This window comes from Dipodomys spectabilis, unplaced genomic scaffold, assembly GCF_019054845.1.
Source record: "Dipodomys spectabilis isolate Male_0828 unplaced genomic scaffold, ASM1905484v1 ptg000260l, whole genome shotgun sequence".
In the NCBI taxonomy this organism is placed as follows: domain Eukaryota; kingdom Metazoa; phylum Chordata; class Mammalia; order Rodentia; family Heteromyidae; genus Dipodomys; species Dipodomys spectabilis.
In genome coordinates, this window is record NW_024870937.1 from 2,588,622 (window position 1) to 2,615,396 (window position 26,775).

General features: G+C 41.7%; 1 protein-coding gene across 5 annotated transcripts in view; it reads right to left on the reverse strand.

The window, feature by feature from the left end:
• Positions 1-18,562, reverse strand: part of Abcc5 (ATP binding cassette subfamily C member 5) — a 79,543-nt gene extending 60,981 nt beyond the window's left edge. For 3 of the 5 annotated variants that reach the window (XM_042699623.1, XM_042699626.1, XM_042699627.1), the window contains exons 1-2: positions 18,477-18,562; positions 13,883-14,068 (exon numbers count right to left, since the gene is read on the reverse strand). In XM_042699623.1, coding sequence (XP_042555557.1) covers positions 13,883-14,017 — 135 coding nt within the window. In that variant the 5' untranslated portion in view covers positions 14,018-14,068; positions 18,477-18,562. Of the gene's footprint in view, positions 1-13,882; positions 14,075-17,967; positions 18,067-18,476 lie in introns of those variants that run through there. The other 2 variants (XM_042699624.1, XM_042699625.1) reach the window with 2 other exon arrangements.
• Positions 18,563-26,775: the final 8,213 nt, after the last annotated feature.

Genomic DNA, 26,775 nt, shown 5'->3' on the forward strand with positions numbered 1-26,775 from the left:
CTCTTGATCCTTCTGCCTCAGCTTCTTGAGTGCTGTGGTCCACCATCACACCTAATTTCGCAGCTATCGCTTCAAAAGAAACCAACATAGCAGTTATTGTATGTCAGACACTGTCTTAGCTGCTTTACAGATAGTAACCTGGTGATCTTTGTAACAACCCTGTATATTATCTCTCTTTTACAGCTGAGGGAAACTGAAGTAAATAGGTATTCGATGGAAGTACATATCTGAATCCATGCTTAAGTTGCTCTAAATCACTATGCATATGCCTTTCAAAAAAGAAGGGAAAAAAAGCAAGCAAATAAATCCTAATTATCTAGCAATATATAACTTTATAAACAGCTCCCTTCTCTTCCCCAGAGGAAGTACTGGATTAAAATAAATTTTAACTGACTCTCCTAACTAGCCTCATTATAAGAAAATGGAAATTTCCAAAGTCAGCCACAGTTTTGCGCTTAAAATAGTAGAATATAAAAGTATTTTACTTAATTGCAATAATACACATCTGAATTGTTTTTAAACCAAAGATGAGCAGATGCTAGAGGATGTATTATAGACTCATGTTTAAACATAACATTAAAGTACCTATCAACCTGCCAGTAACTGCACAGATGTCATGTATTTGTAACAATGTGCCTGGGTATCTAATTTCTCTTTGCTTCTAGCCTCCCTAAAAAAGCTTACAAGACCCAGCATGCCAGGAGAAAAAAGTCTGTTTAAAGGTAAAAATACTTACATTCTCCTAGAATCAACACTCTGCCAAGTGAGTTATAAACATTGGCAAAGAACCAAAAGAAAAGATTTAATATATTCAAGCAAGTTGAGGTACTATATGAGCACATACATAATACGGTACAGCAAGGAAGTGTGTCAGTGAATACTACTGGGACAAATCAGTACCAGCCTGGGGATGAACTAAGAGACCTATGTTTTACACAGTACAAAAATCATCTGGAACTAACCCTAAAAATGACATAAAATGATTAAATAAGTATAAGAAAATTGAATAGCACAGCTAGGGAAAGGAGCTAGCGTCCATTTCCTACAAAAGAAAAAAACTTATCAAAGATGAATGGCTACAAATATAAAAGGAAAACTTTTTGCATAATGAAATTAACTTTAAAGAAGAGGATGAAGGTAAAGAATTAACCAGTTATCTCACATAACTCAAATCTAGGCTTTTATTGAGATAGTATTTTTTTTTCTTTTTTGTTGGTCGTGGGACCTGAACTTTGGGCCTGGCATTGTCCCTCAGTTCTTCAGCTCAAGGCTAGTGTTCTACCACTTGAGCCATAGCACCACTTCCAGCTTTTTTTTTTAATTTTTATTTATTTTTTATTGTGAAAATACTGTACAGAGGGGTTACAATTACATGGGCAAGATAATGAGTACATTTCTTATCAAGCATTGTAGCCTCCTTCTTTGTTTCCCCTTCCCATCCCTTCCCAGTCTCCCCCCATCCCCCCACCCAATCCTCCCCCTGCCCCTGTCCCCCCACTCAATCCCCGCCCCCCCCCACTTCCAGCTTTTGCTGCTTATGTGGTGCTGAGGAATCGAACCCAGAGCCTCACATGCAAGGCAAGCATTCTACCACTAAGCCCCCTTCCCAGCCCAAAACAGTATTTCTTAATCCATTTACTGAAGGTCTATGATATACAGACACTCTTCTAGAGGACAGAGTGGTGCAGTATAGTAGGGAACAAAGATACAATATCAACCATCAAAAAACATAACCTCAATATTAAGATACAACTATATACCCTAGTAAGGAGAGATAAAATCCAATATGGGAGAGAAGGAAATGTAAAAAAACATGCACTGGAAGAATATCAAACTAATTCTATACCATCAGTAGGAGAAAAAAAATTGTTAATACTTAACACCATATGCATATCTCTAATTTTATTTTAGTATTGAAAAAGGAAAATATTCCAAAGAAAAGAATTATCTAGGGCTGGGAAGGTGGCTCAGTGGTGGAGCGCTTGCCTGCATGAGGCCCTGGGTTCGATTCCTCAGCACCACATAAGCAAAAAGAAAAGAGCCGGAAATGGCGCTGTGGCTCAAGTGGTAGAGTACTAGCCTTGAGCTGAAGAGCTGAGGGACAGCGCCCAGGCCCAGAGTTCAGGCCCCACGACCAGAACCCAAAAAAAAAAAAAGAATTATCTAAACCCAAAGTTTAGCCAGGCATGGGGTTGTACACCTATAATCTTAGCACTCAAGAGGCTGAGGCAGGAAGAGTGGTCTCCATACAGTGAAAACTTGTCACAAACAAACAATGGCTCAAAGAACTCTAAATGCCTATTACAGGAGCAATGGCCAAACTACAGTATATCAATACTAACTCAGTGCCATCCCATTGAAATGTAATGCAAGGGACCAGGATTGAAGCTTTATGATAGTGTGTCCGTCTAGGTTACACAAAGCTCCGGGTTGGATCCCCAGCACCAGATCACTCAATCAACCAATCAAAGCAAAGAAATAATGAAAGCTATTTAAACTTTTCTAGGATCTACATTTTAAAAGTTAGGATTTCAATTTAACACTACATTAAAAGTTGGACTTCCTTGTTTGTCTGCTGTACTGGGTCTTGCATGAGTTAGGCAAAAGCTCTACCACTGAGCTACTTTCTCCAGTCCAGCAAGTTATTTTTCTCACTGGGCACTAGTGGCCCATGCCAATAATCCTAGCTACACAGGAGGCTGAGATCTGAGGATTGCAGTTTGAAGCCAGCCTGGGCAGCAAAGTCTAGAAGTGTTATCTCTATTAAACTACTCAGAAAAAGCAGGAAGTGGCCCTCTGGCTCAAGAGGTTAAAGTGCTAGCTTTGAGAAAAAGAATCTCAGGGACAGTGCCCAGCCCCCAACTTCAAGCCCCAAGACCAGAGCACACACATGCATCTATATATACACATACACATACACATGGAAAGCTATTGTTCTTTTTACTATATTCTATTTTCACAGAAACCCATTTATTAAAATAAAATTGTACATCATTTAAATCTTTGAAATCTAATGTATGTTCAAATAAGCATAATTCCAATTCAGATTAGCTACAATTCAAATGCTCAACAACTATATCTGGCAGTATACTCAACAATTCCCAGGTGAGGGATTGCTTGCTTGCGTGAGGACACTTGAAATACCTGTGGTTACCACTGGAGGTGTGCTAGCAGCTTGAGATGCTGCTCAACACCTACAAATAGGTGAACCTTACAACGTAAAATTATCTGGCCAAAAACATTTGTAGTGCTATGGTAACTTAGCCTATTAAACAGCTACTTTCATACTTGATATATGCTGCTCTAGGGAAATGGATTGTATGAGGCCATTTGATTTTTATTTTACGATACTTTAAATCCTTTCCAGAAGTAACTTTTTAAGGCTTCTCCTGGGATGAAAAGAGGGCACCCATTGTTCTTTAAGTCTTTTAAGGAGTATAACTATGTGAAAGGCTGTCTCAGTGGCCAGATGGCCCAACTAAAAGAGAAGCACTGAAACAGTGTTCTTCTAAGGAAAAAGTCCTGCTTGGTCTAGAAGGTGAGAGGAAAAAAAAAATTGAACAAGAAAATACACTGACTGTGTGGCTAGGAGACACTGAGCTTTTTTGTTGTTGTTGTTCCTTACCAGGATTGTGGTGCTGAGGAAGGAGTGGGGACACTAGAGAACCTAACAGGATCCAGGAGGACCCAATTCTGCCAAGGCCCAAACAAAGGTCAGGAATCACATGTATACAGTTATCTGAAGAGGATCACTCAATCCGCAGCAAAGACAGCCAATTGCACAAGAGACTTCCAACCTCTGTGGGTATTAATGCCATCTTTGTGTCTGTAATAATCAGTGCATCTAGCACATCACAAGGCTACTGCTTATCCAAGTTTTCCATCTCATTTTAGGCTGCCAGAGTGGAATGTTTGCTGACAAGGTAATCATGGGCTTTCCCACTGCACTAAGGTCCCTGGACAAGATATCAAGGCCTAGAAATCATTCCCCAGGCTGAACCAGCTAATCCCTTCCAGACAACAGACCAACAGCAGGGGAGCCCTCCTAAACTCTGGGGCTGAGGGAGCATCCAAGTTGTTCCTAAATGCAAAGATGGCAACAAACTGACAATGCAGAGCTGCCACAAGGCTTGAGGGGTGGGGGTGGGAGAGGAATGAAAGGCTTCACCACTGTCTTCAGGCCCCTCCGGAAAAGTGGTTCTGGAGCATGGAGAATTGACAGGCCTCTCGGTCTCTAGAGCGTAGTTTTCCACTCTTCTTCACAATTCACAAGTTCCTAACACAAACACAAAACAAGCAACCTCTTCGTACACAACCTTCCAGCTCAGCCCAATCAAGAAAAGCTTTTGTGTAGATATCCCAGTCCACGGCTTCCTTTACAACAAACATCTGGAAAGACAGACTTTCAAGGAAAATTTCTGTACCATCAAAGATAGTACTCCAGAGACTCAGTATTAAAAGTTCAATTTAAGAGAGGAAAATTAAAATTTACTTACAAATAAAAAACTCAGTTGTTTAAAAAAAAAAACAAACTGATGTCCTCCCAGGATAAGCTAATTTCAGGCTTTCCTCCCCCAACTGTCTCCACTGGGTTAAAGAAACCTACAAACAACATTCTCTCTCTCAACATCACCCCAACTTTCCTCCCCATTGGGTGTGAACAATATCCTGACCACATCAAGCTTTATCATTAAGAACTTCCAAGTATCAGCTACTAGAGTCAAAGAGGTCAGCAAACAGAACTTGGTATGGTTTAGATGTAAAGTGTTCCTCCTCTCCCTCTCCCCATCCCCAACAAAGGCTCATAGGTTAAAGGTTTGGTCCCTAGCTAGTAGACCCAATTATTGAGACTGGATCATAAGGGCTCTGAACTAATAGATTAATCTACTTATGAATTCACAATTTGTTTTTTCTAAAATGACTACTTGATAGTTCTGTACAATACTAAGAATAAACAGAAGGCTGAAAAGTGCATGGGATTCTTAAAACACCAACAACTATAACCACTTATTGCAATCCTTTTTGTAGCTTACTATCAAAGTCTGAATTTGTCTATTTCCATGACATGGAAAACACATGAATCCTCTTTGGCAAGACTGGCTTTAGAAGACAAACATATCTTGAGCTCCAAGTTAGGTGGAGTTTTCAGGACTATTGGCACAGACTGGCTATTCCATCCTCCAACAAACACTGGGCCAGAAGTGTGGGCAATAACAATGCTTTGAAGGGAAACCAAGAGCTCTGTTTTAAATTGTCTAACTCCAGAAATAACAGCACTGGAAGGTAAACCTATGGAAGAGTTGGTAGGATGGACTTTATAGTTACACTATCCACCTTTTAAAGTATATAAATTGATAAATGAGTCTTGCTTTCCGCCTCCGTGTGCAGGCTTTGTTAAATAAAGGTTTCAGATGAAACCTTTAATTATTTATTTATTAAGTTGATTTTTCAAACTAATTCAGAACATAATCAACTCAGAAAATAACCTTTCATAACTTAAACGCATGTAATTCCTACAAGGAAAGCAGGGATAGAAATGCTAGGCAAGTTTAATTCTACTAAGTAGTGGAATGCAGACACCAAATGAACTTCATATCAGTCTGAAAATTTGAAAATGACCAGCTTGACCTCTACAAAGACTTTCAGAGATGTTTTTTTTTTTTTTCTTTTTTTGTGGGTCATGGGGCTTGAACTCTGGGCTTGGGTGTTATCCCTCAGCTCTTGAGCTCAAGGTGAGTGTTCTACCGCTTGAGCTACAGCAGCACTTCCGGTTTTCTAGCAGTTTAGTGGAGATAATAGTCCCAAGGACTTTCTTGCCTGAGCTGGCTTTGAACGGTGATCCTCAGATCTTAACCTCCTGAGTAGCTAGGATTACAAGCGAGAGCCACCAGCTCAGAGATGCAATTTCTTATCCTTATTATTTTTATTTTTGATTAGGCGAGACAGACAAATGGTTAGGATAGTATTAGCAGAAGGCTATCTGAAAATGGAAAACTGTTTCATTGAAAAAGTTTTCACTGGCCATTTGGAACTTCCAAGTTTCTTAACAAAACAGACTTGGATACTTTAAATTGCTTTGAAAAGGAAGCTAGTTACAACAGTTTTCTTCTCTCTTGACAAGAGAGCTCTTTAACACGTGCCAGCAGGCTGTACATATTTCACTTCAGCAGTGTTTCTTTGTAGGCAGCGGCAGTCTTGCTACAGTGACGGTGTGGTGAGCTCATGACCAAGGCAGCAGGCCAACCTCAAGCTCCAGCATGCTGGAAGTATAGCTGCAATCACATGCCTGGCAGCAGAGCCACCTGAACTCTATGCCAATAACAGTGCTATCATCTCCACCATGGAACTGCCACTGGAGACCAAGAGCTGGCAGGAGGTCAGAAACCCTATCAAACCCAGCGGTGCCTAGGAAACTACTGAGCCTTACAAGTTTTTACGGATGCCTTTCTACAGAATCACTGGGCAATGATACAGAAGAAAAAAAAATGTATGAATCCCTGGGTTTGATTCCTTAGTACAACATCACTAGAAAATACTAATCTCCTTAATCCTGCCCTCCTTCCTAACAGCAAGCAGATTTACAGGTAATACTCTGCATACAAAGGCATAAACAAATTCACACCTTTGTCTGAAAAAAGAAGCTTTCAGGGTCTAATACTTTAAAAGTATAGTTACTAAAACAAAATGTTATGAAAAGTTAACGAATGGTCTGGATAGAAGCATTAAGGATTTGTTTTTTTTTTTTTTGCTTTGTTAGAAATGGCTCATGACACATACTCCTATGTATCACACAGGAAATAAGGACACCAACTCAAAAAGGAACTCAAGGCAAGGAACTCCGCAGAAGGGTGCCCCATCAGCCAAAAACCTGACAAGCAAGTACACAGAGCAGGCAGGATGCTCTTTTCATCCTTAACCCAACAGGCCCTGCCCCTCTGCTCCCACTGACTGAGCTCACATTCACAATGATGGTGCTTAATTAATGGGATGTAATTAAAATTTAAGGAGTTTCTAACAGGGAGCCTTTTTTTTTCTTTCTTTCTTTCTTTTTTTTTTTTGCCAGTCCTGGGGCTTGAACTCAGGGCCTGCACACTGTCCCTGAGCTGCTTTTGCTCAAGGATAGCACTTAAGCCACATTGCCACTTCTGACCTTTTCTGTTTATGTGGTACTGAGAAATTGAACCCAGGCTTCATGAATGCTAGGAAAGCACTCTACCACCAAGCCACATTCCCAGCCATAATAGTATGCCTTAATTAAAGTGCAGCATGAAAATGATGTAATTAGCTGGGCCCCTAATCCTAGCTACTCAGGAGGCTGATATCTGAGGATCTCGGCTCAAAGCCATCTGGGCAGGAAAGTCCGTGAGACTCTGATCTCCAATAAACCACTAGAAAACCGGAAGTGGTGCTGTGGCTCAAGCAGTAGAGCACTTGCCTTGAGCTGAAGAGCGCAGGGACAGCACTCAGGCCCAGAGTTCAAACCTTACCACCAACAAAAAACGGGGCTGGGAAGGTGGCTCAGTAGTAGAGTGCATGCCTTCCATGGCAGAGGCCCTGGGTTCGATTCCTCAGCACCACATAAGCAAAAAGAAAAAAAAGCCGGAAGTGGCGCTGTGGCTCAAGTGGTAGAGCGCTAGCCTTGAGCTGAAGAGCTGAGGGACAGCGCCCAGGCCCAGAGTTCAGGCCCCATGACTGGACCCCCCAAAAAAAAAAAAAAGAAAGAAAGAAAGAAAGAAAATGATGTAATTAAAATGTAATACAAGGGTCAATACAAAGGCTGAACAAATGCAGCAGTGGTACTCACTAGACACTATGTTGAAAGTGAACTATAACTTGTGGGTGGAGATGGGCAGGAAAAACTGGAAGAGAGCAAGGGAAGGGGTGACACTGTCCAAAAAGAAATCCTTTACCTGCCTGACTTACTTAACTGTACCTAACCCCATTGAACATTACCTTTGTAATAACAATAAAAAATTAAATTAAAAAAATTAAACCAAGAGCCAAGCCACTTGGGCAAAGCAGAAACTTTTCAGAAAAACAATTCTCACAACATTAACAGAAAGGAAGTAAACTATTTTGATAGAAAAGAGGCTTTTCTCATACTGATCTGACATACACTGCCACTTTCTATAATGAGCATAATTCCCAGCAATACATCTTAAAATCATTTCTGGTAAGAGATTATACCTACACCCTTAATCCCTAAGACCATATCCTTAATCCTTAAGATAAAATTTCAGCTCACCAGAATATTTCAAACAGCTAATTATGAAATCTCTAACTAAAATTAAAAAGCCTAACATGGAACTAAAAAAGTGTTAAGTGAGGATCACTGTATTTATGAATACTCATTTTGTTGCCTTTTAATGAATGTTCTAACTTGTAGGAAAATTCTACCAGTAATACTTTTAGAAGAAGGAAAAAATAATACAGTAATAATGACATTAAACTTCAGCTGACTTCTTATTTTCCATGCTTCCTCTTTTTCTAAATTAGTAAAAAAAACAAGTTACTTTTAGCTTTGGCATACTATCACTAAGAAAAAGAACCATCACACAACCACCAAAGATTATCTAAGTTCTGATAGCTCTATCCTGCTTTTGCCTAAGTATTAATATAAGGCAATGAAATCCCAAACTCCTTGACTTATTCAAGAAAACCCACAATCCCTTGGTACCTGTGACTTCATGTGCTTTATGTCTAAAGTCACCAGGGCCTATGCATACCTAGTCACGACTCTTGGTTTTACCTAGAATGTTCTTCATTTCTCCAAATCCTACCTATTCCTCAAATGGCCTCCAGTCAAATAGCCTCCTGAAACCTTAGAAAAAGAAATCTTATTATTTCCCATGGCACCTAAATTACAATAATGCAAGTTCATGACTCTGATTTTAAGACAGGATGGAAGGCAGGCAAGTCTAGCATCAGTCCTTAGTTGAACCAGATCACTTTCTTCTGTACTATGTACCTTAGTGTCAAATTGAAAAATAAACATTACATCTTAAAAAACAAAACAAAACAAGTCAATACTGGTAGGAAGAGGATGCTGAAGGTCAGTGTTTAGACCATGGGTAAAAACTCCGGGTAACCAGGTGCTGGTGGCTCACACCAGTAACCGTAGCTACTCAGGAGGCTGAGATGTGAGGATCATGAAGCCAGCCCAGGCAGAAAAGTCCATGAGACTCATATCTCCACTAAATTACTAAGAAAAAGCTGGTAGAGCACTAGCCTTGAACACAAAGAGAGTCAGGGACAACGCCCCGACGCAGAGTTAAAATCCCATGATCAACAACAACAACAAAATCAAAACAACCTTGGGGCAATCTTCAAAATCAAAACAAAACAAATCAGGGTCATGGAATCATATGATCAATATGCACATACAGAAACACACCTGTAAGAAAAGAAGCTGTGTGTGCTGAAGTTTCATACTGAGTTGAAATAATGCCAGCCTAACACCAAAGTTGTTCTTAAGCTTGTCTGCTTGACACACTTTCACACTTCCATTTTAACTAGACCTATCAAAGGCCAATAGTGGTAAATGGAATCTTGTTGTCCACATAAGAAAAAAGATTTATCCTTATCTTTGGTTATATAGAAATATTGTTTGACGTTTCTAAAGGGTGGCAAGCATTACCTGCTATCTGGGAGGTCCTAGTCTACAGTTATGACAACTACAGAAATGATAGTTATGATGATGTGACTTGAGAAAGTAATAATTAGTCATTTACTTTTTTTAAAGCCTTGTATGCTTATCCAGGCATTCTGCCATTTCAACTCACTACTTTTATGCTATCTCAGCTGGAGTTCTGTCATCATGCTGGTTCCTTCTGTGAGGACACTTACAGAAACTCAAGATAAATATATCTAAGGAATCATGCTTTTTGGTATGTGGTATTCAAGAAGATTCTAGGTGATATGGAAGCTTTTTAAAAATACTTAATATCTCTGTACTCATCTTGATATATAAGCAAAAACAGGTTGAATAAACCTATTACTGCCTAGATCAAGGCTAAGCAAAAAGAGAAAGAGTGAAAGAAATACTAAAAGAAATTTCAAATGCAAAACAAATATTTCAGAGGGCCGGGCACTGGGGGCTCATGCCTGTAATCCTAGCTACTCAGGAGGCTGAGATCTGAGGATCATGGTTCAAAGCCAGTCTGGGCAGGAAAGTCCATGAGACTTTTTTTTTTTTGGGTCCAGTCATGGGGCCTGAACTCTGGGCCTGGGCACTGTCCCTCAGCTCTTTAGGTCAAGGCTAGCACTCTACCACTTGAGCCACAACGCCACTTCTGGCTTTTTTCTTTTTACTTATGTGGTGCTGAGGAATCGAACCCAGGACCTCAGGCATGCAAGGCAAGCGCTCTACCACTGAGCCACCTTCCCAGCCCCAGTCCATGAGACTTTTATCTCCAACAAACCACCAGAAAACCAGAAGTGGTGCTGTGGCTCAAGTAGCAGAGTACTGGCCTTGAGCTAAAGAACTAAGGGACAGCGCCCAGGCCCAGAGTTAGCCCCACAACCAACCAACACACACACACACACACACACACACAAGGTAGCCCCACAACCAACCAACACACACACACACACACACACACACACACACACACACAAGGTAGCCCCACAACCAACCAACACACACACACACACACACACACACACACACACACACACACACACACACAAGGTAGCAATGTAAAACACACTAAACAGTGTTTGAGAAGGGAAAGGAGAAAGGGAGAAACAGGAATATCCTAGGAGTGAACTTGTTCAACATATACTGTGTGCATGTATGGAATTATCACAATGAAACTCACTATTACTAATGTATGCTAATTTTAAAAATGAAGTAGGGGCTGGGAAGGTGGCTCAGTGGTAGAGCACTTGCCTTGCATGCATGAGGCCCTGGGTTCAATTCCTCAGCACCACATAAGCAAAAAAAAAAAAAAAAAACCCTTCTCAGTTCAGATTAATAGCGCTTAGGAAAATGCAAATTAAACCTACAATACACTATCAGATATATCTATTAAAATTGCTAAAAGTAACAATAAAACCAAATACTGGCAAGAATGCAAAAAAACTGGATCACTGTTGGAGGGAGTATAAAATGATGCTGCCATTCTGGGAAAGAACATTCGAGTTTCTTGGAAAAATAAGTGTACACTCACTCATATGACCCCCAGAAATTGTGGTCCTGGGCATTTATCCAAAAAAATGAAAGTTTATGCTCACACAAAATCCTGTACACAATGTTAAAAACACTTTTATTTGTAATTGTCACAAACTGGAACTAACTCAAATGTCTTCCAATAGATAAAGAGTTAAACTGTGGTATATCTATAACACAAAATAGGACTGAGAAATAAAAAGAAATATTGATGCACACAAATTAGATGTATTTAAATGAAATAACTATTTCAAAAGGTTACATACATATTGAAAGCACTCTTAACATATGAAGAAAAATTAGTGACTACTAGGAGGGGGCGATGCTGTAAGTGGGCTACAGGAAGATCTCTGCAATAAGACTTTGGTGTCCTGACTGTCAGACAATCTAAACACATCAATACACTGCAGAGAGTGCATATGCGTATGCCCAAGTGAGTACATAAGAAACTGGTGGTACTAAGGTTTGAACTTAAGGCCCCTGGCCTGTTAGGTAAGCACTTTACCACTGAAGCCAAGCTCCCTGACTCTGAGAAAAATCTGAACAATGTCAATGGGCTCTACCAAAATCAATTCTGCTTTAGTATCATACTACAGTTATGCTAGATGTTGCCACTGAAGAAAATCAGATAAAGCAGATAAAGGATCTTTTATATTATTATTATTTTATTTATTTTTGGTCGGTTGTGGGTCTTGAACTCTGGGCCTGGGTGCTGTCCCTAGCTCTTCAGCTCAAGGTGAGCACTTACCATTTGAGCCACAGCGCCACTTCCAGTTTTCTGGTGGTTTATTGGAGATAATAGTCCCATGGACTTTCTTGCCCTGGCTGGCTTTGAACCATGATCCTCAGACCTCAAGCTCCTGAGTAGCTAGGATTACAGGTATGAGCCACCAGCACCAGGCTTATTTTTTTATAGCTACATGCAAATCTAGTTATCTCAACATAATTTTTTTTTCTCAAAATCGCAGTAACTTTAGGAAGCTCCCTAATGCCTATAGTAAAAGATTCCTTCTTATAGCATGTAGAATTTTCCCTGGCCTATGTCTCCTTTTCCTATCCCACACTCTATAGACAACTCTTTTTTATTTTGGGTCCGGTCGTGGGGCCTGAACTCTGGGCCTAGGTGCTGTCCCTCAGCTCTTCAGCTCAAGGCTAGCGCTCTACCACTTGAGCCACAGCGCCACTTCTGGCTTCTTTTTGCTTATGTGGTGCTGAGGAATCGAACCCAGGGCCTCAGGCATGCAAGGCAAGAAGCGGTCTACCACTGAGCCACCTTCCCAGCCCCTATAGACAACTCTTCAGAGATAACAATTAGTAAATGCTAGAACACTAGCCATGCAAGACACTATTCAAAGTATTTTTTATATCTTAGTTCTCACTTAATTCCACTATCAACGACATTTTCACATATACATCTATGGCACAATGACATAAGGAGCTTATCTAAGATACTTTTCCTATACCTCTGAGTCTTTATGTCTGTGGTCTAAAATCCTCACTACTTAATTACCACTCAAAACCCTGCTCCTGTGTTAGCTCTGTGACTTTTCTAGACTTAACTGCCCCATTTACAGTGTTTTGTCCAGCAGTGGAATATATTCAATAGATTTTTAATTAACATAAGGACTACACAAAAGGACACAAAGAAGTTACAGAACTGTCACCAGATATTTGACACTGATTTCATTGAATCTGTTTTCTGAAGCTAAGTTTGAATGCAGAGGCATTCTGTAATGCATAGCAGGAGACAAGAGAAGACCTATTAGTGAGAATACATTAAGAAAGCCAGTGGTAGAGTCATGTCTAAGAAGTGTAAGGCCTTGAGTTCAAACCCCATGCTGAAAAACAAAAAGCCAAAGTATTAATGTCCTAGCTAAAGAGGAGCAGGCAATACTGGGTTAATGAAGTACCAGTGTCAACTGCCAAGTCTTTCTCTTTTAAGTTTTCACATAGCAAATGTACAAACATAAGTCTCAACTTCCTAAAACCAGATACTCTTATTTTGTCTTAGTAGTTACTTTTACAATTCAATAGAAAACACACAACTAGACAAAGGGCCAGGCCAGCACTGAGGTGCAATGGGTTGGGAGAGGGGAACGGCTGTAAGGGGAGGGGTAAAAAAAAAAAAAGATATAATGTTTTTCCTGAGGAGGAACTCTTCCAGTTCATTAACAGTATTTCTATTGGAGGAAACAGATTTCTAAAGTAGTAAGGCTAGAGATTTGACAAAGAGTAGAGCAAGTGCCTAGCCAGCACAAGGCCCTGAGTTCAAATCCTAGTACAGCAACAAATCTCTTCAAATAAAACATAAGGAAAATTTGAATACATGAATAATCTGAATGGTTATTATAATAACCACACATTGTCTCCTCTTGAGTGCTTTTTGGAAGGCATCAACATGGAGTAAATGAAAATGAGAAGAATTCTAAGGGAGAAGCAGGTGAGAGGTTGAAGACTACCTCTCTTCCCTTTTATTGGGTGCTTATAAGTAACTACAAATTATTTCTTATGGTGCCACAGATGGAAGCCAGGGTCTTGAGCATGCTAAGCACCCCCATTCTACCACTGTGCTACAGTGTAGTTTCCAGTAACCATAAATTCTTAACAGTGACCTAAAGTCAATATTTTAAACTATAGGATCAGATGAAGAAGGTGTGGTCTATCTAGTACAACAAACAGGTCGGAACAAGACTGAGGAAAGGAAACACCTACCTGTCGTGTTCTCTTGAACGTGGATCCCTCCCGTTCTCTGTGCTGCCCGGAAGAGCTGCTTCTCTCCCTAACAGGAGCACTTCTGTACCCGGGACTGGGGATGATGTACTCTTTTCCTATGTCAATATCCTTCATCTTCACTGAGTAGAGTGCCAGGGCACATAGACTATTTTCACTTCAGAATTCCTGAAATCAAAAATTCAAGAACAGACATTTCAAATTGTTTTAAGGGAGTGGGGAAGGAAATAAGGAAGAGTGATGGGGTGGGTTGGTGGGGTACACAGTAATGCATATATGGAAATGTCGCAATGAACCAGCCCCCTTGCACAACCAATGTATAGTAATAAGAAATCTTTTAAATAGAACACGTATTTTCTCAATTATGCTTAGTCATCAAAAGTATTCATGCTGTTCACCATTATAGCTATAAAAAATAATTTTTCGGGGCTGGGAAGGTGGCTCAGTGGTAGAGTGCTTGCCTTGCATGCATGAGGCCTTGGGTTCGATTCCTCAGCACCACATAAGCAGGGGAAAAAAAGCCAGAAGTGGCGCTGTGGCTCAAGTGGTAGAGCGCTAGCCTTGAGCTGAAGAGCTGAGGGACAGTGCCCAGGCCCAGAGTTCAGGCCCACACCAGACCCCCCCCCCCCCAAAATTTTTTTTTTCAAAATATTCAAATACTATTTCATTTTTTAGAGAAAATAATCAGCATAATAGCATCAAGAAAACTTTCTCCCAACTCCAAGGCAAAAAGAAATTAGAAGAAAATAAATGTACTAGTAAAGAAATACTCCCCAGGAATATCAAATCCAATGGAATGAGTATTTAGATTTTTTATTTTTTTTATTTTTTATTTTTGTCAGTTGTGGGGCTTAAACTCAGGGCCTGGGCACAGTCTCTGAGTCTCTTTGTGCTCAAGGTTAATGCTCTATCACTTGAGCCACAGAGCTACCTCCAGTTTTCTGGCAGTTAATTGGAGAAAAGAGTCTCATGGGGGCTGGGACGGTGGCTCAGTGGTAGAGCGCTTGCCTTGCATGCATGAGGCCCTGGGTTCGATTCCTCAGCACCACATAAGCAGAAAAAGCCAGAAGTGGCGCTGTGGCTCAAGTGGTAGAGCGCTAGCCTTGAGCTGAAGAGCTGAGGGACAGCGCCCAGACCTAGAGTTCAAGCCCAGGACTGGCAAAAAAAATAAAAATAAAAAAAAGGCAACACATTTAAAAAAAAAAAAAAAAAAAAAAAAAAAAAAAAAAGAGTCTCATGGACTTTCCTGCCTGGGCTGATCTCAACTCCTGAGTAGCTACTATTTCGGGCATGAACCACTGGCGCGTGGTGCATTTAGATTTTTTTTTTTAAAGACTGTATTGAAACTATCTCAGTTTGTACAATTTTTAAAGATATATTTTCTCCTAACAAATTTTACTAAATAGAAACTCACAGAACTTATCCTACCAATGATATATTCCCTCTTAGGATTTTTTTATAATTAGCTAATGGACTAGCTGATGTTATCTTAAATCCTTATGAAGTTATACAGATAAAATGCAAAGCACGATAACTTTAGATTCCTATCATATTCTAGAAGCAGAAAGTGGTGACATATGCGTAATTCTGTTAATATATTAAAAGAATCAATAACCCTAATTGAACTTGTAAACTTTAAAGGGTAAATTTTATGATACTTAAATGGTATGTCAATTAATCTTTTTTTTTTTTTACAAGTTCCATAATTTATTTTTTTGTATTTCTGGGGATCAAACCTAGGGTCTAGTACATGCTAGGAAAGCACTCAACCACTAAGCTACAAGCCCAGCCTTTTCTTCCCCCTACTTCCCTTCTCCTCTTCTTCCCTCTTTCCCCTACCTACTTCTTTCTCTTCCCCCTTCTTCTCTGCCCTTTCCCCTTCCTTCCTAAAGCTGTTATTAAAAATCAAGTCCCCACTCTGTATCTAGTCTTTATGTGAAACTCTGCTCTATACCACTGCCTGCCTGGCTAACTCTAACCAACAAGTCTCAATTCTGATGACAGGCCTCTCAACCACTCCCCACCTCTCCCTCCAAAGGTCCCCAACTTCCTGGATACAAGAGGAAGCCCTTAGCATAGCAGCCTCAGGACAAATTAAAGAGTAGCTGTGCTGTCCTTTGGAGTTCATAAATCCTTAGTTATGACATGACTAAAAGTAAGACCCCTGAAACACAAAATTCTGACATCTATTATTCATTTTTTTTGTCTTTTTTTTTTCTTTTTGGTACTGGGGTTCGAACCCAGTACACTGCACTTGCTAGGCAAGCACTTTACTACTGGGCTACATCCCAGCCCTTCATTTCTTAATATATCAAAAAAAAAAAAAAAAAGGAGAAAAATACTAATCTTCTAAATAAAAAGGACTTCCTGATTTTTATAATTCTAGTTGCAGGATACATAGCTGATACAGCTAAGTTATTTATCTTTAAAATGAAAATCACCTTGCCCAATGACAATGTGCAGCAAAAAGAACATCGGCTTACTAAGCAAGAGCACAGCAACCACGTCACTGAGACCTCATTAGGGCTAAACTATAAACAGACCTGGCATCTGCCAGTGTCCCCACTGCTGAGCTAGAGCTGCAGATCAGAAGAACCCTTCTTGTAACTCAACCACAGAAGCCCAGAGTCTTCTCCTCCAGCGGTTCCCTGGCCTGGCTCATGACTGGGAAGAGGAAAATTAGTGCTAGCCAGGAAGGGGGGGGGGGGGCGGAGGGGGGAAGAGTTTGAAAGAGAGGAAGCCAAAGTAACCCATTCACATTACCAAACTCCACCTCAAGAAGAATAAACAGCTCAATTATCCAAGAACCCATGAAAGCTACATTCTTTCAGTCACTTTATGTCAAAGGGTGATGAAGAAACTGTCAAACATATGGCAGCAACTTTCCTTAAAACAGAAGTAATTTCTGTTTTGAGTCTGCTGTGGCTGATGTGACAAGGTAGGGATGTTAACCACCTATTGTAAGGGGGCTATCCTAAACTATCTTAGGGATCAAGTATTAAACATACAAAAGACATGGGGAACAGTTTTCCATATCTTGAACATCCTCATTCCTTCATTTCCTGGAAATGAAGCACAACCAGGAGAGTATGCAGGCCTGAGTAGGCATCCTGTTACTGTCTCTTGGCCTCAGACATAAGGAGGACACCATCCTCTGAGTCTCAAGGATATGAACAAGGCACACCACTGGAAGTCAGGTAGTAGGTAGCTGGACAGATTTAGGTCAGAAAAAGAAAAGAAAAAAAAGACCCCATTATGCAGCAAGCAACTAAGGAAGGACCATTCAGCCAGACTTTTGGGGGAGGGGAGTGGAAAAGATACTGTTTGTGTTTCTGTATTTTCTTGTGCTTCCCCTTAGATTTTATGTGAAGCCTTTTAAATGATTAATACTTACTTGGCTGGAAATACAGCTCAAGTGGTAGAGCATCTGACTAACAAAGTTAGCAGCAGAATAAAACCAAAGTGAGGAAAGCCCAAAGAAGTGCCCAGACCCCAAAATTCGATAAATCCACTTGGTCACCTGCCTTTTGTACTAATACTCTTCTTCCCAGTAATAAATGGTTAGACATTCTCCCCAAACAAGACAGACCCAAACGTATGAGGGGAGTTGCACAGGCTTAGAGAACTAACTAGCCAGATTTACCATCACACATTCCTGAGTGGATTCCACCTCGGGAACCTAGCCCCAGGCGTTGACTCTTAGGACAGAAGAAAGCAAGGAAGTGAAAAGGATAGATGTACCAGCCCTCCCCTCCCCCGTATTCCACTTGTGTCTCCAGGCTCCCCTACTTTTCACTACACCAGACACCTCACAATACCTATCCATTCCTTCCTTCCTAATCTTCGGAAAGTTTCCTCTTCACTGGGGTGCCCATCTGCCTCCATCTGCCTCCAGCCGCTTCCAGCCTCCCACGTCGGTGCAGAACCCAAAGACTCCGACAAAGCAATGCACAGCCAGATGTGACAGACAGGAAAGGGGCATCGGATGGCGGTCCAGAGGTTTGGACTTCCTTCCCTGCTCTGCCATGGGTTGGCAGTGCGTGCTTATGTCACGTACCTCCACTTACCGGTTTGCAAAAACGAAGGGACGACTTACTTCGGAGCGGCTGGCAAGGCGATCTCGGGTCCTGGGCTAAAGCAGGAGCCTACACCCCTTCAAGGGAGGCGCTTTCCCCGGTTAGCCCCGCCAGGGTGGTCCAGGCCCGGGTGGCCCTGGCCTTGGGGCGTTCCCACGCCAGTTCAGGCCTGGCCAGAACAGGCAACTGCGACCCACCCCTACGGGCAGCGGGCGCAGCGCCCCCTGGCGGCCACATCCTCGAACGCAGCCGGCGCCGACCCCCCTCATTCCAACCCTACCTGCCCACCTACGACGCAAGAATCCCACCTCCAGCCCGCCAGGCCGCGGCCCAAGGAGGGAGCGCAGTCTCCCGGCACGGAGGCCAGGCCTCGCTTCTCAATTCTCCCGCTTCTCCCTGAACTGCTTGTATCTCCCACCACACCCCGAAGAAACACAACGGGGTGACTCCCGTGACACGTGAAGGACACAGCAAGGGAGAGACGGGCGCAGTCTCCTTACCTGTGCCCCGACTCCAAGAGAGAAGCACGGGCCACTCGAGCCCGCTCCGGAGCATCAGCACCGGAGCAAAACAAGCCTTTATAGCGGCATCGTCTGCCATACCGCGCATGCGCGCTGCGCAAAGGTTGCGCAAGACCGAAGGGAATCGTAGTTCTCCATGTAGCAGCCCCGGGCTCTGCTCGGCCGCCAAGGACTACATTTCCCAGAAGCCATGCGGGCGCCCGGAGGGGTGGGGGTGTGGGCCGCTCTGCTTCCCACCGCGCTTTCCATTCTCCCCAGCTAGCCGGTCTGGAATGTTCTCTGTAGTCTAGGGGGTCCCAGTGGGCCACCTTGGAGGGCGACCTGGGGCTCTGTGCTAGCAGCCCTACACGTAGGGCTGGTCAGCCGTGCCCAACCGTTCACGTGGCAGAAAATCTAAAGGTCATCGTAGCGTGCTTTTGCTGTAAGAGCTGCGGTGGGGTCGGGCCGCCCGCCCTGACCCTTATCTGCTGTATTTGCGTGCCGGTGACCTCTCCCCGCAGTCGGCGCCGACAGCTCCTATCTCGCTTTAATCCCGCATAATGTTATGCTTCCTCCTTCCTAGATAATAAAATGCCAGGATCACAGTTGTCAAAGTGGCAACAGCCTTAGAAATCGTATGCCAACTCATCTCTTTTTTTTTTTATACGCGGAAATGAGGCTCCTGAAGATAGCGATCGTAGTATTTTTCTTTCATCTCACCATTCCACATCACCATAAAGGCTAAAGGCTATTCTGTCGTAAAGTGACCCTCTATTTTTTGTCAGAGACTTTGCATGCCAGTTTTGTTTCTTTTAATGTTTCAACAGCTGTTATGTGAGTGTTGAAATGCAAGGTGTGTTTTTTTTTTTTTTCTTTTTTTTGGGGGGGGGAAGGTAATACTTCCCAACCTTCAGACAAAGATCTACAGGATCTATACTACAATGCAGAATCACATGTATTTAGTATTTCTTTTGCAAAATGTTCTAAAGGTAATTCATTCAGTATTTATTGGAGATACAATGGGCTGAGTCCCAAACATACCTCAAACAAAATTTAAATGATAACTATTTGAAGTATAGAAAAGGAAAGTATGTGCCCCAACTGAAAAAAATAGAGGGAGTTAGTGAAGTGAGGACTGCAGAGATGGATAGAGGAGAAGGTAATACAAGAAGAGGAACAATAAAATCCAACTAGTAAAAGGAAAAGAACATCATCCAAGACCTTGAAGACCATGTTACAGTTCTGTGGAGTAAAAGCAAAAGCAACCAACTGTTCAAAGGGTGACTCCAATATGCTTTGAGAAATCATTTACACTATAAAAACTATACTGTGACTGGGAGACTGGAAAAAGAATTACAGCCAGAATGTGAGAGAAGGGTTCAGTTAAGAATGAATATTGTCGGGGCTGGGAAGGTGGCTCAGTGGTAGAGCGCCTGCCTTGCATGCATGAGGCCCTGGGTTCGATTCCTCAGCACCACATAAGCAGAAAAAAAAAAGCCGGAAGTGGTGCTAGCCTTGAGCTGAAGAGCTGAGGGACAGTGCCCAGGCCCATAGTTCAGACCCCACAACGGGACCCCCCCCCCAAAAAAAATAAAAAAAATATTGTCATCCAGGAAAGAGATGATGTTTGTTTGGACTGGGACTGTGGTGGAAAGATGGAGACAAAGATGGGATTCTAGAGAAATGTAAGAGATAAGAGCCGGGCGCTGGTGGCTCACGTCTGTAATCCTAGTTACTCAGGAGGCTGAGATCTGAGGATCGCGGTTCAAAGCCAGCCCAGGCAGGAGAGACCGTGAGACTCCTATCTCCAATAAACCACCAGAAAACCAGAAGTGGCGCTGTAGCTCAAGTGGTAGAGCGCTCGCCTTGAGCTGAAGAGCTGACAGCACCCAGGCCCAGAGTTCAAGCCCCACAACCGACAAAAAAAAAAAAAAAAGGGAGAGAGATAAGATTAGCAACATGTGTTAATGAATTCAAATGAGGGGTATAGAGAGTAGCACTTAGGTGCCTGGATGTACAACCATATGAATGGTGATCCATTTATCAGCAAGAGAAGTGCTTTACTGTACAACCTCTCAACATCTTATCAAGAGTAAATACGAGGGAGGGGCTGGGAATGTGGCTTAATGGTAGAGTGCTTGCCTAGCATGCATGAAGCCCTAGTTCGATTCCACAGTATCACATAAACAGAAAAGGCCAGAAGTGGTGCTGTGACTCAAGCAGTTCAGCAACAGTGCCCACGCCCTTAGTTCAAGCTCCATGACTGGCACAAAAAAAAAAAAAAAAAGAAAGAAAGAAAGAAAAGAAAAGATTTAATATCAGAAACTGTAGCTGTGGCTCAAGTGGTAAAGTAAAAAAGCAAAAAAGCTAAAGGGAAAACACTCAGTCCCTGAGCACGAGCCCCACAATGAGCACACAAACAATAAATTAATATGAAATAGGAATGACCACCCCACACATCCTTGGTACTTAACGTTGTTTACTTCTAGCTGTAAAGACTAAAGTCCTCTTGAAGTTCAGTTGCTTTCAATAAAAAGCATTTTCAGGGAATAAGACGATTTCTAAACGATACAGTATAAAAGAATAATGCCCGTCTGTCAAGCAAATTCTGTCTGGTCTCAAGCAAGAAGCGTTAGGATATCAACACTGTCAGATGAGACTCCAATGACATTAAAGCATGTTGTACAGCCAGAAGTGTCACCATAATTTCAACAGAGAAGCTGAGGTTTTGTACAGTGCACATTAGTATAGTCATAAGTCAGAGCACACATTCACATTATGAAGGAAAATATTACATGCAACAACTTCTCTTGCTCCTTTTTTTTTTAACTTTACTTCAATGGTAGTAAGTATGAAATGAAGAACTCCTTTAAAAAAATGTGAAATCGGGGCTGGGAAGGTGGCTCAGTGGTAGAGCGCTTGCCTTGCATGCTCAAGGCCCTGGGTTCGATTCCTCAGCACCACATAAGCAAAAAGAAAAAAAAAAGCTGGAAGTGGCGCTGTGGCTCAAGTGGTAGAGCGCTAGCCTTGAGCTGAAGAGCTGAGGGACAGTGCCCAGGCCCAGAGTTCAGGCCCCACGACCGGACCCAAAAAACAAAACAAAAACAAAAAAATTGTGAAATCACTTTATATGAGGATGCAATATCAAATTGGCCAAAAACATATCAAACAGATGTTCAAATACTAGCTGCTTAGTAGAAGGAAGAAGAAGAAGAGGAAAAGGAGGGGGAAGAGAAGGAGGAAGAGGAAAAGGAAGGAAGGAAGGGAGAGAGGGAGGGAGGGAGGGAGGGAAGGTGTGAGGGAAGAAGGAAGGAAGGAAGGAAGGAGAAAGAAAGAAGTTGGGAGCCAGTGGCTCACATTTTTGTAATCCTAGCTACTCAGGAAGCTGAGCTATGAGGATCCTCATCAAAGCCAGCCTGGACAGGATAGTCCTCTGTGAGACTTAACTCCATTTAATCACCAAAAAGCCAGAAATGGAGTTTGAGTGGTAAAGTGTTAGCCTTTAGCAAAAAAGCTCAGGGACAGTGCCCAGGCCCTGAGTTCAAGAATTGGGGCATGCACACACACACACACACACACACACACACACACACACACACACACACACAAATTGACAATGACCTTGTTTCAACAAAAAAAAATTGTTCGCCACAGTAAATTAGCATTACATTGATTGTATTGTCCTACTTCTAAATGATTTGTTCATTCATTTTAATTTCATAGTATGTGCACTATTAGCCTAAGGACCTTATAACATGGTTTTATAAATGTACATATGTAAATAATATTAAAATATAAGTATCTTAGCATCATGGGTTAGAACTTGGCATGGTGGTATATGTCTTTAATCCCAACTACTCAAGAGATGGAGGCAGAAAGATCTCAAAATTAATGAGATCCTGTCTCAAAAGTAAAACACAGCAGGCCACCGGTGGCTCACACCTGTAATCTTAGCTACTCAAGAGTCTGAGATCTGAGTTCAAAAGCCAGCCCAAGCAGGAAAGTCCATGAGACTCTTATCTCCAATAAACTACCAGAAAACCGGAGTGGTGCTGTGGCTCAAGTGGTAAAGCACTAGCCTTGAGCTGAAGAGCTGAGGGACAGCCCCCAGACCCAGAATTCAAGCCCCATGACTGACCAAAAAAAAAAAAAAAAAGTAAATCACAAAACAAAATGGCTGGGGTGTGGCTTAAGTGGTAGAGTGTTCAGCATGAATGAGGCCTTGGAGTTAAGACAAGTATGAGAGAACCAATTTCCTTGGAAGAGGTCTAAATCTTATTCCAGTTTGGGAAACATTGTACTATAGAATAAGAGCAAACCTTAGCTTTGTATGTGAGACCTTCTCAGATCTGTTCTAACTTATACCATAGCCTCATCTTGTTACTGTTCTACACAAATTGGATGTCCCGACATTATTTTCATTTCCATGCTTTAATTCCACCCGTCTCTTATACCTGATAGAACCCAAATCCACTCAGTTAAAATAACAAGCACCACGGTCTAGAACTTGAAATTTTAATCCTTTCAGAATGACAATTTGGAATTACTATACAATATTTCTATCATCTCTCCTGGTGAGTTATACGTGAGAATTCTCCACAGGATTTTGAACTATGGACCAGGCATCCATCAGGCTACAGTACAGAAGACAACAGGGTTCCACTAAGCCAAGAAAACCAAACCCCACAATCTGGTCTATATGGAACTTTCCAGAAAAACAGGTGAGTGCAGACTTAGACTGATCACTCCTAGTCATTCCCCAAAATTTTCCAAAGGTTTTTCTCCATAAATATAAGATCTTGTTCAGAAGAGATTAACAGCTTTGGTCTACATTAACAATAATTATTTGTAGTTTTGGTGGTTTAGAGTTTGAACTCAGGGTCTCACACTTAGGCAGGAACCTCTAGCCCAACTATTTAAAAAATTATTATTTTTGTTTGTTTTTTGTCCAGTTGTGGGGCCTGAACTCTGGGCCTGGATGCTGTCCCTCAGCTCTTCAGCTCAAGGCTAGTGCTCTACCACTTGAGCCACAGCGCCACTTCCGGCTTTTTTCTTTTTTCTTATATGGTGCTGAGGAATCGAACCCAGGGCCTCATGCATGCAAGGCAAGCGCTCTACCACTGAGCCACCCTCCCAGCCAAAAAAATTATTATTTTTAAGTAGTTGGCAAAGCAGTTGCCATTCAACAAAGCAGGTTATAAATACAATGCATCTTGATTAATGTTACTCTTTTTATAATTCTCCCCCATCCCTTCCAACCCCACCCCCTCCCTCAGTTTTCTTAATTTTGTAGGATATGACTGACTTATGATTGCATTCTCTCTTCCCTTTTTCTCTTCATTTGTCTACATCCACTCCCACTTCCCCCTTAGAGTACTTGTTTCCTGGTGTATATATTTTGGTGGACTGTGTGTTAGCCTTTCTAAGGACTTACACCATTTGAGTACTAGCCCAACCTTTTTTACTTAATGTCAGCTCAAGAAAATTAAAAATGTATGCAGGCTGTATTTACTTTTCAGTCAACATAATTCAATTATTGAGTCCCATGTAGAAAAAAACAGTCTTAAAACACAATATCTCTATGTTAATGATTATAAGAGATTACCAATGAGGAAAATTAGCACTGCTTTTCAGCTGCTAATGTTACTGTGTGGACATACTGGAGAAGTAACTATACCAAGGTATCTTTATTTAATTTTATTAGTGGCAGTACTGAGAATTGAACTCAGGACTTTGTGGTTGCTAGGCAGGTGCTCTACCACCTGTACCACACTTCCAGCCTCCAATGCATCTTTTAAAACTCCCATCCCAAGATTAGACCAAGATGGACATATAAAACCTGTGTCATGTCATTGACCTAAAGGAAAAGGGGAAAAAGTAAAGATGCCTATTTGAAAGAGTTTAAGTTTATATTGCTCAAGGATGCAGAGACAGCTTAAAAATATTTAACTATTTTATGTTCCACTTGTTTGCAGTTTCTTTAATTTTTTAATTATCTGTACATAGTTGTACAAAGGCTTGTGGTCTGCAGACCTAACCAAGCTTCCGGTTTTAAAGTACTTATCTGGTTTATTTGTAATTTCTTGACTTATTTATATTATACCACTGTCATTCTATATTTTGTATCCTGAGTCAAAAATTTCAAGTTCTTTTAGGTTTATTCTATATGCGTAAAGCAGTGCTTCCCCAAAATATTGTAAGATGTTCTGAGCAAAAAATAATTTTTCCCAAAGTCAACTCTATTTGGGAAGTTATGTGTATGATATTCGCAAGTTGGGCTGGGAAGGTGGCTCAGTGGAAGAGTGCTTGCCTTGCGTGCATGAGGCCCTAGGTTTGATTCCTCAGCCCCACATAAGCAGAAAAAAGCCAGAAGTGGTGCCATGGCTCAAGTGGTAGAGCGTTAGCCTTGAGCTGAAGTGCTGAGGGACAGTGCCCAGGCCTAGAGTTCAGGCCCCATGACCAACAAAAAAAGAAAAGAAAAAGATATTCGCAAGTTACACTAGCATTTTGGGTAAATACTCTGAGGAGGCCCACAATATTGAGACCTGGTTAGCCTTGCTTAACTCAGGATATCTCAGACTTAATGAATATGTATTAACAAAAATGATTTCTAGACACGGCAAGTAACATCCTGCAGAGCTGTTATATTACTGCCCCCTTCCCAAGGTTTCACTTATCACTCTGTCCATTCTGTACATGTAGGTCCATGTTGCCTTTGAAACTCAAGGCAAGAGAAAGTGAGAATGGATGTGATGAAGACAAATGAAGAGAAAAAGAGATGGGCGGGGGGGATGTAATCTAGCTTAATGCTAGAATACTTGTCTGACTTCCCAAGGCATTGGGTTTAATGCCCAGCACCACACACACACACACACTCTCTCTCTCTCTCTCTTAAAACTTGTCGGTAATGAAACTGCGCTTAAAATCTGTGTCTGAATTTGATTATAAGGCTCCTCGCTCTCCTACTTCCCTTACTCCTCCTGTTCATGCACACACTTTTATCTGAAAAACAAGAGCAAGAGCAACATTTTAAAAGTGCCTGAGCCACTTGAAAGCAATGGTAGTCACTGTCCTTTTTCAAGGACAATTAATATGCCAGAGTGACTCTAAAGTATGAAGCCATTAGCCCTGCTCCAGTGATCAAACATTCTTGTCTCTGCTCTAAATTGTTTTGCCAGTTACTTTTGCAGGCCCATTTAGACCACAGGTGGATTATTCCTTCAAAACAATCTCTCGTCACTAGTATGAGCTTCCTAAAGAAGAAATCTATTGTTTTGGAAAGATTATGTTACATTTGCATTATCCAAAACTTAGGCTCAAGGTAAGGCTCGTGACATTTTCAGTTTAACATCACCACCAACTACATGGAGGAGAACTAAAGTGGAGTAAGGTAGAGAAAGGCCGGCTGCAGGGAGAAGGATGCCTTCTCTGATCCATCCTCCACCTGCGGCGACAAGGTAGCACAGGACAAGAACAAGAGAAACCAGACTCAGAACTCCTGGAACCAGAGAAGCAGCCAGGCTATGCTCTGTTAGTATTCAGTGCTTAGGTGCAACAAAGCATGAAAGTCACAACATTGACTGCTTGGCACTTCTCCTAAGATCTGATCATTTGTTGGTGCTTTCTTCCTTTTAGCTGCTTCTCCATTCCCCTGCTTCTCTTCCCCATATCGTCTTCTTCCAGGGACTTAATCTACTCCTGTGGATTCTCAGTATCAATGAATGTTAAGGAAACAGAAAATTCTCCTTCCTAGTTCTCTTGATGTCAAACAAAATGAGACATAGAAGGTGTAATCATTGTGCCCACCTTTGGTCTCAGCTCCACCCAGACCTGAGCTCCTCCCAGCCCTAGAGTTCCGGCCATACAGCTGGCCCCTCCCTCTCTCCACCCAGACCCACCTGAGCCCCCATCTACCTCACTTCCTGCCCCAAGACTCTCCTGCTACCTAGATAGTGAAGGGTGTTATGTGTTCCCTCTCCAGGGGAAATATGGCTCTTCTAATAAACCTTATAATAATCTTTCTCCTGTGCCTGCCTGCCTCTGCGTGGTCCCCTGGGATGGATGTGAAGGATCCTTTCAGAAGGTGCTTAGACGAAGAAGGTGGATGAACAGATACATCACAAGAGCAGGAAATCTTTCCAGTATGATTTTCCTAGCTGAGATTATTTTTCTTGTATATCATAGAAAATGATCAGTGAGGGATAGCAAAACATTAAAGTTAGATGAAATACGATTTTTACCAAAAATGTTACCATATACTTAATCTGTTCATGCACCACAAAGAACTAGAAAAGGATTG